We start from the raw sequence: 12,233 nt of genomic DNA on the forward strand, positions 1-12,233 counted from the left end.
GGCGGCGTCGGCGCGGCGCGGCGGTGTGACGTCATCGCGCCGTGACGGAGAGGGGGGTGGGAGAGGGGAGGGGCGGCATGGCGGCCGCCAGGTCGTTCAGGAGGCGCAGGGAGGAGCCCGAGGAGGATGAGGAGGACGAGGAGCTGGCCAGGGAGGTCAGGTGAGAGCACGGGAACGCCGGGGGAGATGGGCTAACAGCGCTGCCTGGGTCCGCCGCGCCGCCGTGATGTCATATCGCGTCGTGTCGCGGCGTTCCGGCGTCATATCGCGCTGCCGTGCCTCAGCGTCGCGTCATACCGCCGCGCGACGCCGTTATGTCGCGTCACGGCATCGCTGCGCGGCGTCACGCTGCGTCATATCAAGTCGCGCTACGTCCTATCGCGTAGTATCGCGTCATATCGCGCCCACCCCCCCCGCTGCCGTGCCCTGCGCTTGCACCCCGCGGAACTCGGCACCTGCGGGCGGTCTGTTACCCCTGCAGCCCAACAGCACCTTGCTGGTGGTGTTTTACTTCTGTGAGGCGCTTCGTGGTGCGCCTTTGATGACAGGCAGCGGAAGGCGCGCCTCCTTAGGAGGCGTCTCAGCGCCTGTAGAATTTAATAATGCGAGCGTAGAGCCCTGGAGTTAAGTTTTCACTGAACCTTTCCCTGATGCGCTGATAGATCTTCACGAGCGCTCAGCTCTGCTCCCCTGAGCGCTGCCGTTGGTTTTGCTGTTAGTTGTTTCATCGCATCCCCGTTCTTCAGGGCAACGACTGCGTTGTTGTGTTAGCTCGCGTGGGCGGTTGAAGGAGTAAAGGAGCCCCATGTTAGCTCCTCGTGCAAGGCGACCCTCTGTCTTGTGAGGGAGATCTTTGCTGTCTGGAGATCTCAACAAAACGAAATCAGAAACAGGAATTGTTGGCTCGCATTTCCCATATTGGCTTCTTAAAGTCTTTCGGTGTCTGGATGTTTCGTGCCTCAGCTGAGGGAAGATGTGTTGGAGGGACAGCCCAGCAGATGGCACGTGTTTCTTCCGATCTCTTTAATAAAACTTTTAATAAAATAAAATATTTACTTAATCTGTAACCAGAAGAGTAGATGGGCACTAATATGTAAATGCAGGAAATCAAACTAAGTTAATTAAAACCAAAGCATCAAGTACTAAGTCCAGTGTTTTTTCTTCAGGTTAAAACTCGAGGAAGCCAAAGAAGTGCAGAGCCTCAGAAAGCGACCCAATGGGGTGAGGTAAGGGCTGTAGCACCAGGGGTGTGAGGATGTGCTCTGTCTGGTGGTTTAATATAACAGTAAATTTCTCTATTGCCACGTGCCTCCTTTCCATAGAAACAGTTAGTTGTCCAGTAGTGCCAAAAGTACGTTATTGATAGAGGATTTTATATGTTAAAGCCTGAGGATAGAAAAGAGGGCGAGTCAGTTACAGACACACCATGTCAGTTTAGCATACAAAATCTGTTCTGTGTCCCAGCCATGAAGAAGAACAGTAAGATTGGGATTTGTCATGAAATGCATTTAATCAGATTACATCTGTCCCGTACACGTAACAGAATGGTAGGTGTAAGTTGGACCCTTTCACATCTGCATCCTAACTTCCCTCTCTCCTCTCTTACCTACTGTCATTGTGTTTGAGATCATCTGTTAGATTTGGTGAAGGGCGAACAAAGATGGTAAAGATGGTATTGTTGGTAATATGTTTAGTTCTACTGATTTTTTTTTTTTTTTACGTTATCTGACTGAATAGCGCTGTAGCTCTGCTTGTGGGAGAGAAGCTGCAAGAAGAAGCGACGCTTGTGGTAAGTTCTGGATACTTTCACCACCTCACTGCTAAGCTGTAACGATGTGAGAACATCGGTGTGGTACCGTGGGTCGCTGTGGCAGTCTGGTGTGGAATAGGCCTGATGTCACAACTCAATAATTTTTGTGTTCATTCAGATTTTGAAGACTAGGATTAAACTGAAGGGAATCTTCAGGGTTTCTCATTTTTTTCTTAAATTCCAGGATGACCCATTTAAGATAAAATCTGGGGGGATGGTGGACATGAAGAAACTGAAAGAACGAGGCAAGGACAGGTGGGTGCGTGTGAGCTCCAAAGACCTTTCCCTGGACTAATATTAAGACACAGCAATAAACTGACCAGATGTTGCTGAATTTAATATAATTCAGCTTGGCTAGCTACTGCTATGTTAACTTGTCAAATTAGTTAAAACAAACAATAAACAACTGTAGCACTGTGGTTTCCATTTAGGATTAATGAAGAGGAAGATCTTAACTTGGGAACTTCCTTCTCGGCTGAAACCAACAGGCGAGATGAAGATGCTGACATGTAAGTTGAGCTGCATTGTGCGTCTGTGATGTTGAATTCTGGGTTGGGTGTCCTCTCACAGTTGTTGTGTGTGTTTTTGTTTTTTTTTTTTTCCCCCTGTCTTCAATACTGAGTGTTCCCAAAACATCTTCCTGATTCTCATAGAAGCCTTCACTTGCTCTTTCACCTTTTGGCTGCCAGACTCGAGAAGGCATTTTCATGGGCAAAGCTAGGAGGTGCCAGTCAGCCAGCCGGTGTGGTGGCATTAAATACCAGCAGCCGCCTTCCTTGCTGGTTGTGAAAGAGCTCAGAGGATCTGATCATTTCTTGGACAGAGTTGAAAATACCTTGTTTCGTGCAGTTGATATTAGCTGAGTACTTTTGGAGAGATTATTCATTCCTCCCTCCCTGCCATTGAGTGCTCACAGAGTGCTCGCAGCTGTGCACAGCAGTGTTGGGATAGAGTACAGAAAACAGAACTAAATACCACATGTCCCTTGTGTGCTGCACTTTAGGATGAAGTACATTGAGACAGAGCTGAAGAAGAGGAAAGGAATTGTGGAGAATGAGGAGCAGAAGGTGAAGCTTAAGAATGCTGAGGACTCTCTGTATGAGCTGCCAGAGAACATCCGTGTCTCCTCTGCCAAGAAGACTGAAGAGATGCTGTCCAACCAGATGCTAAGTGGCATCCCTGAAGTGGACCTGGGAATTGAGTATGTTGTTCACAGACCTGTTAGTCATGGCCTGAATGGCCAGGAGGAGCACCGTGACTAGAAACTGTCAATTGGCAGAGCAGTGGTGTGGTTGGATTACACAGCTCCCACTTCGCTCTGTGATGGGATTCGGCCTTGGTCTGGATTAGTGAGGTGTTCAGCAGATGTGAGCTTCCCTTTTGCCTTTGAAACAAAGCGTCTAAGCATCAAAGTTTCTATGGCATTGCTTTCTCTCTCAAAAAGCATATCAAACACAATAGCAATGCTATTACTACACCCAAATCCATCTGCTCAGGATAATTCCTTTGCCTGTTACTCTTTTTAAATATGATTTTGTTGTTGTTTTTAAATATGAATATTTTTTCTTTGTTTTTCTTCTAGTGCAAAAATAAAAAACATCATCTCAACTGAAGAGGCGAAGGCCAAGCTGCTGGCAGAGCAGCAGAACAAAAAGAAAGACAGTGAAACTTCCTTTGTTCCTACAAACATGGCTGTTAACTATGTCCAGCACAACAGATGTAAGTCTCCTGTAGCTCTCCTGACCCAGGTGTGACCTGCTCCTCTCCTAAAGAAAATCGGTCAGCTGGGATGGAGTCTGGTTCAGGAGAAATTAGTTCATGGATCAGCACAAGCAGCTGATTCCTTTCTCTGGGGTGCTCGTATAGACCCCATGTGGCTTGGGCTGTTTTTTCCATCCATCAGCAAGGAGAGGGGATTATTACTTACGGCCTAACTTTCTGCTCTTGAACTCCCAGTTGACAGTGCCTCGTAAATTTCCAGACTTTTTCTTTAAGTTGTTTCGTGAACGTGTGCTGTAAATGCCTGCCTTGTCTGTGGTTATAAATGATGGGTTATAATTTAGAGAATCAATTTTCCGGGCTGCCAAAGCACACAGGTGGTCAAGCATACATAGATCTTACTAGACAGGAGATGAGAATTAATTTCCGGGAGAGACGCTCATACTGCAGCCATCTGGAGGAAAGGCAGCCTTCTACTGTGTCTAACCACGCCTACAGAGGTGATTTGGAGTCAGATTTGTGTGTTCCAAAGGAAATGAAGAATCTTTGGACCACTTCTGATGAAACAGTGCTACTGAAACTTGCTGTATCCCATCTTGCACGCATTGATTATCCATATAAACCAATTACAAGAATGCTTGTTCTGTTCTTTCTGCTAAAGATCAGTTGTAACAAATGCCATAGAAATACGTCTGTCTAAATAACACAACTGAAATGTTCCTTATCTGATGTTTTCCTTCCTTCAGTTTATCACGAGGAACTAAATGCACCAGTGAGAAGAAATAAAGAAGAGCCAAAGCCCCGTCCTCTGAGAGTGGGGGATACAGAGAGACCAGAACCCGAGCGTAAGTTCCGAACTTGAAGTGTCGTAAGAGGAAGATGCTGAAATGTAACAGAGTACTGACCTAGCTGCTCTTGCTTTCTCTTCTCTTGGGTGCCCTGAGTTAGTGGGGAAATGGAGCAATCTGTATTTGAAGTCCATAGGAGGCAGTTACACTTGTACTCACGGCAGGTCACACAGGATGGAGGATGTTTTAGGGATTCCTAAAGGTGGAGTAGCAAAGGTCAGAACTGAAACACATTGGCCACGCTGACTGACAAGGGTTTGCGGGGATGACAAAGGGGCACTAGATTTAGGAGCACGGGTGGCTAAAGGAATAACTTTTCTCATAGCAAGGGGCTGTAGTTCTGTGGAGTTCATAAGGGAAGTGATAGAATTAAGACTCCTTTCTGTTGCATATGTGAAAGGACAGGAAATGTTATTTCCTTCTCTTTTGTTTGAAGGGTCTCCTCCAAATCGCAAACGTCCACCCAATGAAAAAGCAACCGACGATTATCACTATGAGAAGTTCAAGAAGATGAACAGGCGATACTGATGAATGTGGACTGAAGTCTTTGCAGACGTTCTTGTTTTCTACTAATAGAGAATTTTGTGTCAGTGACCTGAAACGGAGGTGGGGAGAGTCACTGCCTTCACGTGCTGGTGTTAACTACAAACCTTTTCTTGTGATCTTGTAGTGAATCAGTTTGCAGGTGATTGTGAACTCTGGTCGGTAAAATCTTGTATATAACTTATTTTCAGTTATAAAACTTCTTTTATAAAAATGTGAGCTTTCTTTTTTTTTAGTGGGAAAACAAATTTGCTTTTACAGATTCTTACAGCTTCAAAATATTGGAAAAAAAATATTTTAAAAGCAGCAGTGCTGTTTGCCTTGTGAATATGAAGGGAAGGTTTAAAGCCGCCTTGGGGGGGATGTAACTTTGTAAAATGCTTCTTTGTTCCCACGGGCCCTTGCTGGTGGCAATAGATAGCAGCAATATAGATAGATAGATAGAGCAAAATAGATAGGTGGCAATAGCAGCAAGCTCGGTGCTGCTGCTCCTCAGCTGGCCTTGCGGGTGCTCCCGCAGGAGCCTGGTGTTGGCACTGCCTCGCTGGGTTGTGTCAGAGCATGAGGAGTGACAGCGGGCACCCCGTACGTGGGTTATGGACTCTGTACTGTGCGTGGCGTTTTGTATTTTTCTGCCTGTAGACCTCTGTAGCAGCTCACTGCATTTTATGGTAGCTGTGAACAGTGAGAAGCTCGGCTCGGGCTGTACCTGTGGAGTCTGAGGAACGTCTCATTTCAGCTCCCTGGGCAGCTGGGGGAGAGGCCCTGCAGCCTGCGAGCCAGGAACTGTTATGTGGGGGAGCCCGAAGGCAAGACTTTGAATTTAAAAACAATGAAAGTGTTTTTAAGCTATCACAAATGATATTTTTTTCTTTCTGGGCTGGACACAGGTTCCTGAGCCCCTCCACAGGCCTGGGGGGATAGCCCCCATTGCTCCTTTAGCCAAAAATAGGGGAAAGGGGAAAAATCCTCCAGGTTGGCTGGAAGTACAGGCGCAAGGGACACCCGCGCTCTCCGGCCCATCCTTAATGAGCAGCCCTTAATTGCAGCACCCTCCCAAGATGGCCGCCGCCACACCCAAGATGGCCGCCGTCACACCCAACACGACAAGTGCCACGCCCAAGATGGCCGCCGCCCCGCCGCCAGCTCCGCCTCTGTCCGGGCCCAAGATGGCGGCGGCGGAAGCGGCGCGGCGCGGCGGAAGCGGCGGCGGGGCGGCGGCGGGGCCGTGCGGGCCATGACGGGGCTGCGGGGCGGCCCGCGGGCGGCCCCGGGGCTGGCGCTGCTGCTGCTGCTGCTGCCGCCGCTGCTGCTGCCCGGGCCCGCGGGCGCCGTGGAGCCCATCAGCCTGGGGCTGGCGATCGCCGGCGCCGCCGCCTCGGCGCTCACCGGCATCATCTCGTACCCGCGGCTCTATTGCTACTTCAGGGAGTGCTGCCTGCAGCGGCACGACCTGCGCGCCGCCGCCGGTACGGGCGGGACGGGACCGGGGGGAGGCTGAGGGGCCGGGGGGGCCCTTCCCTGAAGGCTGCGGGCTGAGGGGTGGCGGCCCCGGGGGACGGGGAAGGGGTCCCGGGGGTCTCGGCAGAAGGGGAAGGGGGACGAGGAATTGGGCACTGGGGGGGACGGGGAATTGGGGTCCTGGGGGATGAGGAAGGGAACCCGAGGGTAGGGGGCCCCGGGGCTCCGGAGGATGGGGAATTGGGTCCCGGGGGGACGGGAAAAGGGGACCCCAGGGGACAGAGAAGGGGGTCCTGGGGCATGGGGAATTTGGGAACAGGAAAGCGGAATAGGGAAGGGGGACAAGGAAGGGGGACGGGGAATTTGGGCCCAGGGGACAGGGAAGGGACTGCGGCTTGACTCCAGCTTGGCCAGCCCTTTGATCCCGTGGCTCCAGGGAAGGGCCGGGAGCTGCAGGCGGTTCCTCTCTTCTCGCCTCTGATGGCGGTGTCCTGCTCCCCAGCCCTGCAGGAGAACCTGGACAGAAAGCTCTTCGGGCAGCACCTGGTGAGCAAGGTGATTGTAAAGGCCGTGAAAGGCTTCCTCAACAACGAAAACTCCAAAAAGCCTCTCGCCCTCTCCTTGCACGGGTGGACTGGAACAGGCAAAAACTTTGTCAGTAAGATAATCGCCGAAAGCATTTATAAAAAAGGTCTGAAGAGTAAATACGTCCATCAGTTCGTGGCTACTTTACATTTCCCTCACGCTCAGGACATCAACACCTACAAGGTAAGGCAGAACTCGCGGCAGGGGGCAGCAGTCACTGCTGTGTTCAGTTGTAAACATTACAGCCCGGAGGTGCTAAAATTATTAACCTTTATGATTTGAGACATATGGCTAAGTTTTGCCTAAGAAAAAGAACATTCCTTGTGCCTAACAGCTGGCAGCATGGGGGTATTTGCAACCTCTGTATCCAGCCTAAGGCATTGCTGGCTGTGCCACCCCGTAGGCTCTGCCAGCACCGACTGCACGCTGTCGGTTGTGGCAGTTAACAAGCAGCCACAACTCCCAGGGTTGGGTACCTGGCTTTGTTAACGTTGGAAGGATTTTTTTTCCTCGCCTCTTTGAAGCAGCACACAAGTCTCTGCAGTCACTGGGCAGGGAACAGGGGCGCAGAGGGGAGGTGCAGCCCAGATGCTTTTTTGCTGCCATCATGGTTAATAAGCTTCTGTCTGACCTGTCTAAAATTGTATTCCCGTTATTATGTATTTGGACTTCCTAGGTTTTCTGGTAGCACCATCAGTACTAAAAACCTAGGTGCTGTTTTACGCTGTAAAATGTACCCCGTGCCAGTTTTGGAACCTTCTGCATAGCATTAGGTAAATCCTAACATACAGCAGGACTGGTTTTCCTGTGAAAGTAAAGACTTTTTTTGCATGTGTTTTGAGCCTCTCTTTAGGGAAGAAAGATATGGTTAATTTTTATTGTTCTACGCTTTACTTAGAGATGTGTGTGACAATGATAACAGTGAATCGGCAGGCTTTCATCGTTAGGTGATATGCTGAGGGGCACTGCAAAAGGCAAGGAATAGTTTGTGACAGTGAAGAACCGTCTGGTGGCCTCCAAGCACGTTAGGTACTGTGGAAAGCTGAAGCTTTCTGTCTGAGGTGCGTGTGTAACTTCCTGCTTCTTGCACTGAGCAGGTTGTTTAGTTTTGCTATGCTACCATCTCCCAGCTGTAAAACAAAATAACAGAATACGCTGTTGCCAGAAAGGTACGGGTGAACTTATTTGGAATCATTCCCCAGGTTTGGGAAGCATCAGTGCAGCTTTGTAGGCCAGTGGATATTGTGGGGCGGTATTTCAGATATACGTTTTCTGGTGTTTTTTTTTGTTTGTTTGTTTTTGTTTTAACTTTGTTGACAGCAGAGTTTGAATGAGTAGTACTGTGTTTTCTAGTACCGAATGTTTATATTCTATTTGTATGTATTGAAAATGGGAATAGGTCTACAAACCTACTTTCTAAATGGCAGAAGTAGATATTTCCTCTTTTACAGCTTGCTTTTATCCTTCTTGCAGCTGAGCTGTTCTAAAATAAAACGGATCCCTTTCTGCTTTTATTTTGAGATGAACACACTGCTTGGTAAACTTGCTGCCCATGGCAGTAGGAGGAACTATCTATCACTCTTTATACACAGTATAAAGTATAACATTACTTATTACTTACTTATTTTTTTAGCATTACTTATAACATTACTTAACATAGTATAACATTACTTTGTTATTGATCTTAAAGGTCACACACAAGGAGAGAAAAAAGTAACCATTAAGTGAGAGGATCTTTACAGTAAAGCATTACCCTGTCTGAGCAATACTGTGGTTTAAGAAGGGCTCATAGTTGTCTTCATTTAACTTGGGAATGATTAAGGGCTGAGAACTGAATTCTGTTTCAACTTGTGCTAGTGACTGCAGGTGGAATTTCCTAGTGGTGCTGTTCACGTAGTAAATATAACCTTGTTTGTAGTTTTGATACTTAAGTATGTTCAGACCAAAGTGCTGCCAAAAGTAAGCAGCTTACCTGACAGGGCTTTGATTTGTGTTGCTGTTCCTTGGTGGTACCTGTCCTTTGTCCTGATGAGCAGACTTTCATTTTTGATATTTTTTCAGGAACATCTTTTGAGGAGATTTGCTGCTTGTTCTGTGTTGTCTCTTAGTGTCTTCAAAATTTCTCAGAGCTAGCATGACATTTGGTTTTATAAGTTTTATTTACAGCTTTCAGCCATGTTTTAGCCAAGAAGCCAAAGCTATTGAAATGACACAATTGAAAGGAATACAAAACTCAGTAGGCACCAGTCCTATTTTCTGTCTTTTCAACACAAATTCTTTCAGCTGCTTCTGTTTTTATGCCACTCAGGACCAGTTGCAATCATGGATTCGGGGAAATGTGAGCATCTGTCCCCGATCACTCTTCATATTTGATGAAATGGATAAAATGCACGCAGGACTCATTGACTCCATCAAGCCATTCCTGGACTACTACGAGCTCCTGGATGGAGTGTCTTACAGGAAAGCCATCTTCATATTCCTCAGGTAGGAGGAGACGTCTCAGGCTTGCTGTCCTGTGCACTCAGTGCCTTTTAAAACTAACTTCAGATACAACCTTTGTTTTCTCTTTACTTAGCAATGCTGGAGCTGAAAAGATAACGGAGCTGGCGCTAGATTTCTGGAGAAACGGGAGGACAAGGGAAGACATAGAGCTCACAGACATACAGAACGCACTGTCTGTGTCTGTCTTCAACAACAAAAATAGTGAGTGAAACTCTGATTGTTTTTGAGGTAGTGAAAACCCCACAAAAGTGATGGCCTTGTTTAGTGTACGAGCTGTACTTTGACAGCTCTGATTTCTTGGTGTGGCCTCTGGGTTTTGGCTACTGAAGAGCCACAGTGCAGTTTGGAGGCCTATGGGACAGCTCTTGTGAGGAAATAGAGCTCTGCGTGTACCTTGGTTGTCTGTTGGCTCACATACGTGGGGGGAAGTCTGTGCTGTGCATTTACTGACGTACTAATGGACTAAGGGGAAAGCAAGCATAAAAGAAATCTAAGGCTGGATGAAAGCTCTGGGGAAAAAAAAAATCAGCTCTCCCAGAGCAGCTTGTCTTGCTCTTAATAGAAAATCCGTTCTTTATGTGGAAGGGGTGAAGGTATGAGACCAGTATCTGGGGAGCAAGGCTTTAAATGTGTTCATTTGAAAGAGATCCAACAGGCCACACACATCTGTGTGTCTAAGATTATGCAAAAAGCACTGTGAGAATGGACTGATTTGTGTGCTATAGGGCCCTAAAAATACAGATAAACTCTTACTGGTTTGTAGCAGAGGGCTGTGATATCGTTGTGTTTAACTACAGGAGAGGAAACAAGGCCCTTCTCTTTCCCTTTGTAGGTGGATTTTGGCACAGCACCTTGATTGACAAAAATCTCATTGACTACTTTGTTCCCTTCCTGCCTCTGGAATACAAACATGTGAAAATGTGTGTCAGGGTTGAGATCGAATCACGTGGCTACACCGTGGATGAAGACATTTTAACCAGGATAGCGGACGAGATGACCTACTTCCCCAGAGAGGAGAGAATTTATTCGGATAAAGGATGTAAAACTGTGGATGCGAAGCTGGATTATTACTATGACTTCTAATGCTTTATTGCTGCAAATTTAACTTAATCACAAAATGGAGAACCCAGGACATTTCATTTTTAAGCACTTTGTAAAGAAAGGACCATTGTTTTAAACTGGTGTGTAAATAAGTGGCAGTGCCTCTGCATTTTTATTCTGTCACTAGTCACGGCTCCCAGGTACGTCGCGTTGTGCCATCAAGGTAAGGAAGAGCTGCTCTATGAACGCAGGGACTCTTTGTCTGATCATGCCCAAGACTCCTCTCAAATCGTGTATTGATCACCAGAACCATTCGGCAGGCTGTTGGCATGTAGAGTGGGACTAAGATTATGACCTGATTTTAATTAGGTTTTGGATTGGTGTGGATGGTCTCTAGGCAAGGTTGAGAATCATGATCAAAGTCCCTGCTTGTGAAAGCCGTCACTGGGCTTGTGTGGGTAAACTCCTGTAACAGCATTAAAAGCATATGTGTATTTTCTCGTCAAGTAGCTTAAAAATACGTGTATTCTTTCCAATGCTGTGCAGTACCCACGTCTGTCTCAGAACAGTGCTATGAATTGGCTTCCTTTGAGTCAAAGTTAATGTGAAACTCTTTGGTGTGAATACTGTTCAGTGAAAAGACTTAATATTAAGTAGAAAGAGGAAATAAGTTAAAATCCTTGACTGTATCTTTATTGTAGTTGGTTCCAGTTTTTGGTTATTTTTTTAATGGATAAAGTTGTCCGCAGTTCTCTCCTAGGAGCGGTCTTTCTAGGAGAAAAGCCTGTGTGAGTGCTGGGTCAGCTTCATGGGAAGGTTGTAACGTAATGGGAAACGTTACAGGTTAAATTTTACACCTAGGAACTGGAAAAGAGGTTTCTCCTCTTCACCCCCGTGTAGAATTCAGAAGCCAAACTGCAGGGTTTTGCCTTTCCTGTTCTCACAATCCTGTATGCCTTGGAGGTAAGGATGAAGACCGATCCAAATGCGTTTGTGACCAATGTGAAACGTGTCAGCTGAAGTTACTGCAGAGTGCCCGACTTCCTTCTAAATGTGAGCACTGCAGAGGCTTTTTTCATTCCAGTTTCTGTTCAAAATAAACTTTCCTCATCAGAAACGTATTTCGTAGCTACCTTCTGGTGGTGTGTGTTGAGTGACCTGGTGTTGTTTTCTGAAGCGTTCTGCTGTGCTTGAATGCAGGCACTTCCCTTTCTGAGTACAAAGGGAATGGATGCAGGGAGCTGTGATTCTTTTTTCTGCTGCTTGGTGAAAGGGAAACAAGTGGACTTTGTACTGGAAACTAGAGCGTTAGTACTAGCTGCACTCAGATGCTTTTTGCAGAGGAGAGCTTTTTAGATACAGATGTGCTGAATGCTGTTGTAAGGATGAACTTGTCTTCTAGAAAGTAGGTAAAACCCCGCTTCTCGTCTCCTCCCACCGTGGTGCCACTGACTGCCTACCTTCTAGGCTGTGATTGAAGCCATGCCCATTTTCAGAAGCAGCACGTTGAAGTTTTCTCCCCAAGGGGATTAAAAAAAAAAGTCATTAAGACTTCAGCTGTCTACTTCTGCTCTGAAGCTGCGTCACATGCTAATGAACTTACCAGTCCTAGAATCTGACGGCAAGCGAGTGCTCTCACCTCAGGTATTTATCTGCTGCTTTGACCTAAGGATTGCAGCAAATGACCAGTTGATGGAAAAAAGCAGGCGTGGAAATGATAAACT

General features: G+C 47.0%; 2 protein-coding genes across 2 annotated transcripts; both read left to right on the plus strand.

Moving 5' to 3' along the window:
• Positions 1-3: 3 nt before the first annotated feature.
• C19H9orf78 (chromosome 19 C9orf78 homolog) lies at positions 4-5,134 on the plus strand. Its single transcript, XM_035555025.2, has 9 exons — positions 4-160; positions 1,167-1,226; positions 1,738-1,789; positions 1,995-2,065; positions 2,242-2,319; positions 2,814-3,011; positions 3,393-3,529; positions 4,276-4,374; positions 4,814-5,134. The coding sequence occupies exons 1-9, from the start codon at positions 78-80 to the stop codon at positions 4,903-4,905; spliced, it is 870 nt and encodes a 289-aa protein (XP_035410918.1). The 5' UTR covers positions 4-77; the 3' UTR covers positions 4,906-5,134.
• A 1,002-nt stretch (positions 5,135-6,136) lies between these two features.
• LOC118252138 (torsin-1A-like) lies at positions 6,137-11,630 on the plus strand. Its single transcript, XM_035555016.2, has 5 exons — positions 6,137-6,389; positions 6,884-7,149; positions 9,275-9,450; positions 9,542-9,669; positions 10,301-11,630. Exons 1-5 carry the CDS (start codon positions 6,158-6,160, stop codon positions 10,549-10,551), a joined length of 1,053 nt encoding a protein of 350 aa, XP_035410909.1. The 5' UTR covers positions 6,137-6,157; the 3' UTR covers positions 10,552-11,630.
• The last annotated feature ends 603 nt before the right edge of the window (positions 11,631-12,233 follow it).

The sequence above is a fragment of the Cygnus atratus genome, chromosome 19, assembly GCF_013377495.2.
Source record: "Cygnus atratus isolate AKBS03 ecotype Queensland, Australia chromosome 19, CAtr_DNAZoo_HiC_assembly, whole genome shotgun sequence".
NCBI classification, from domain to species: domain Eukaryota; kingdom Metazoa; phylum Chordata; class Aves; order Anseriformes; family Anatidae; genus Cygnus; species Cygnus atratus.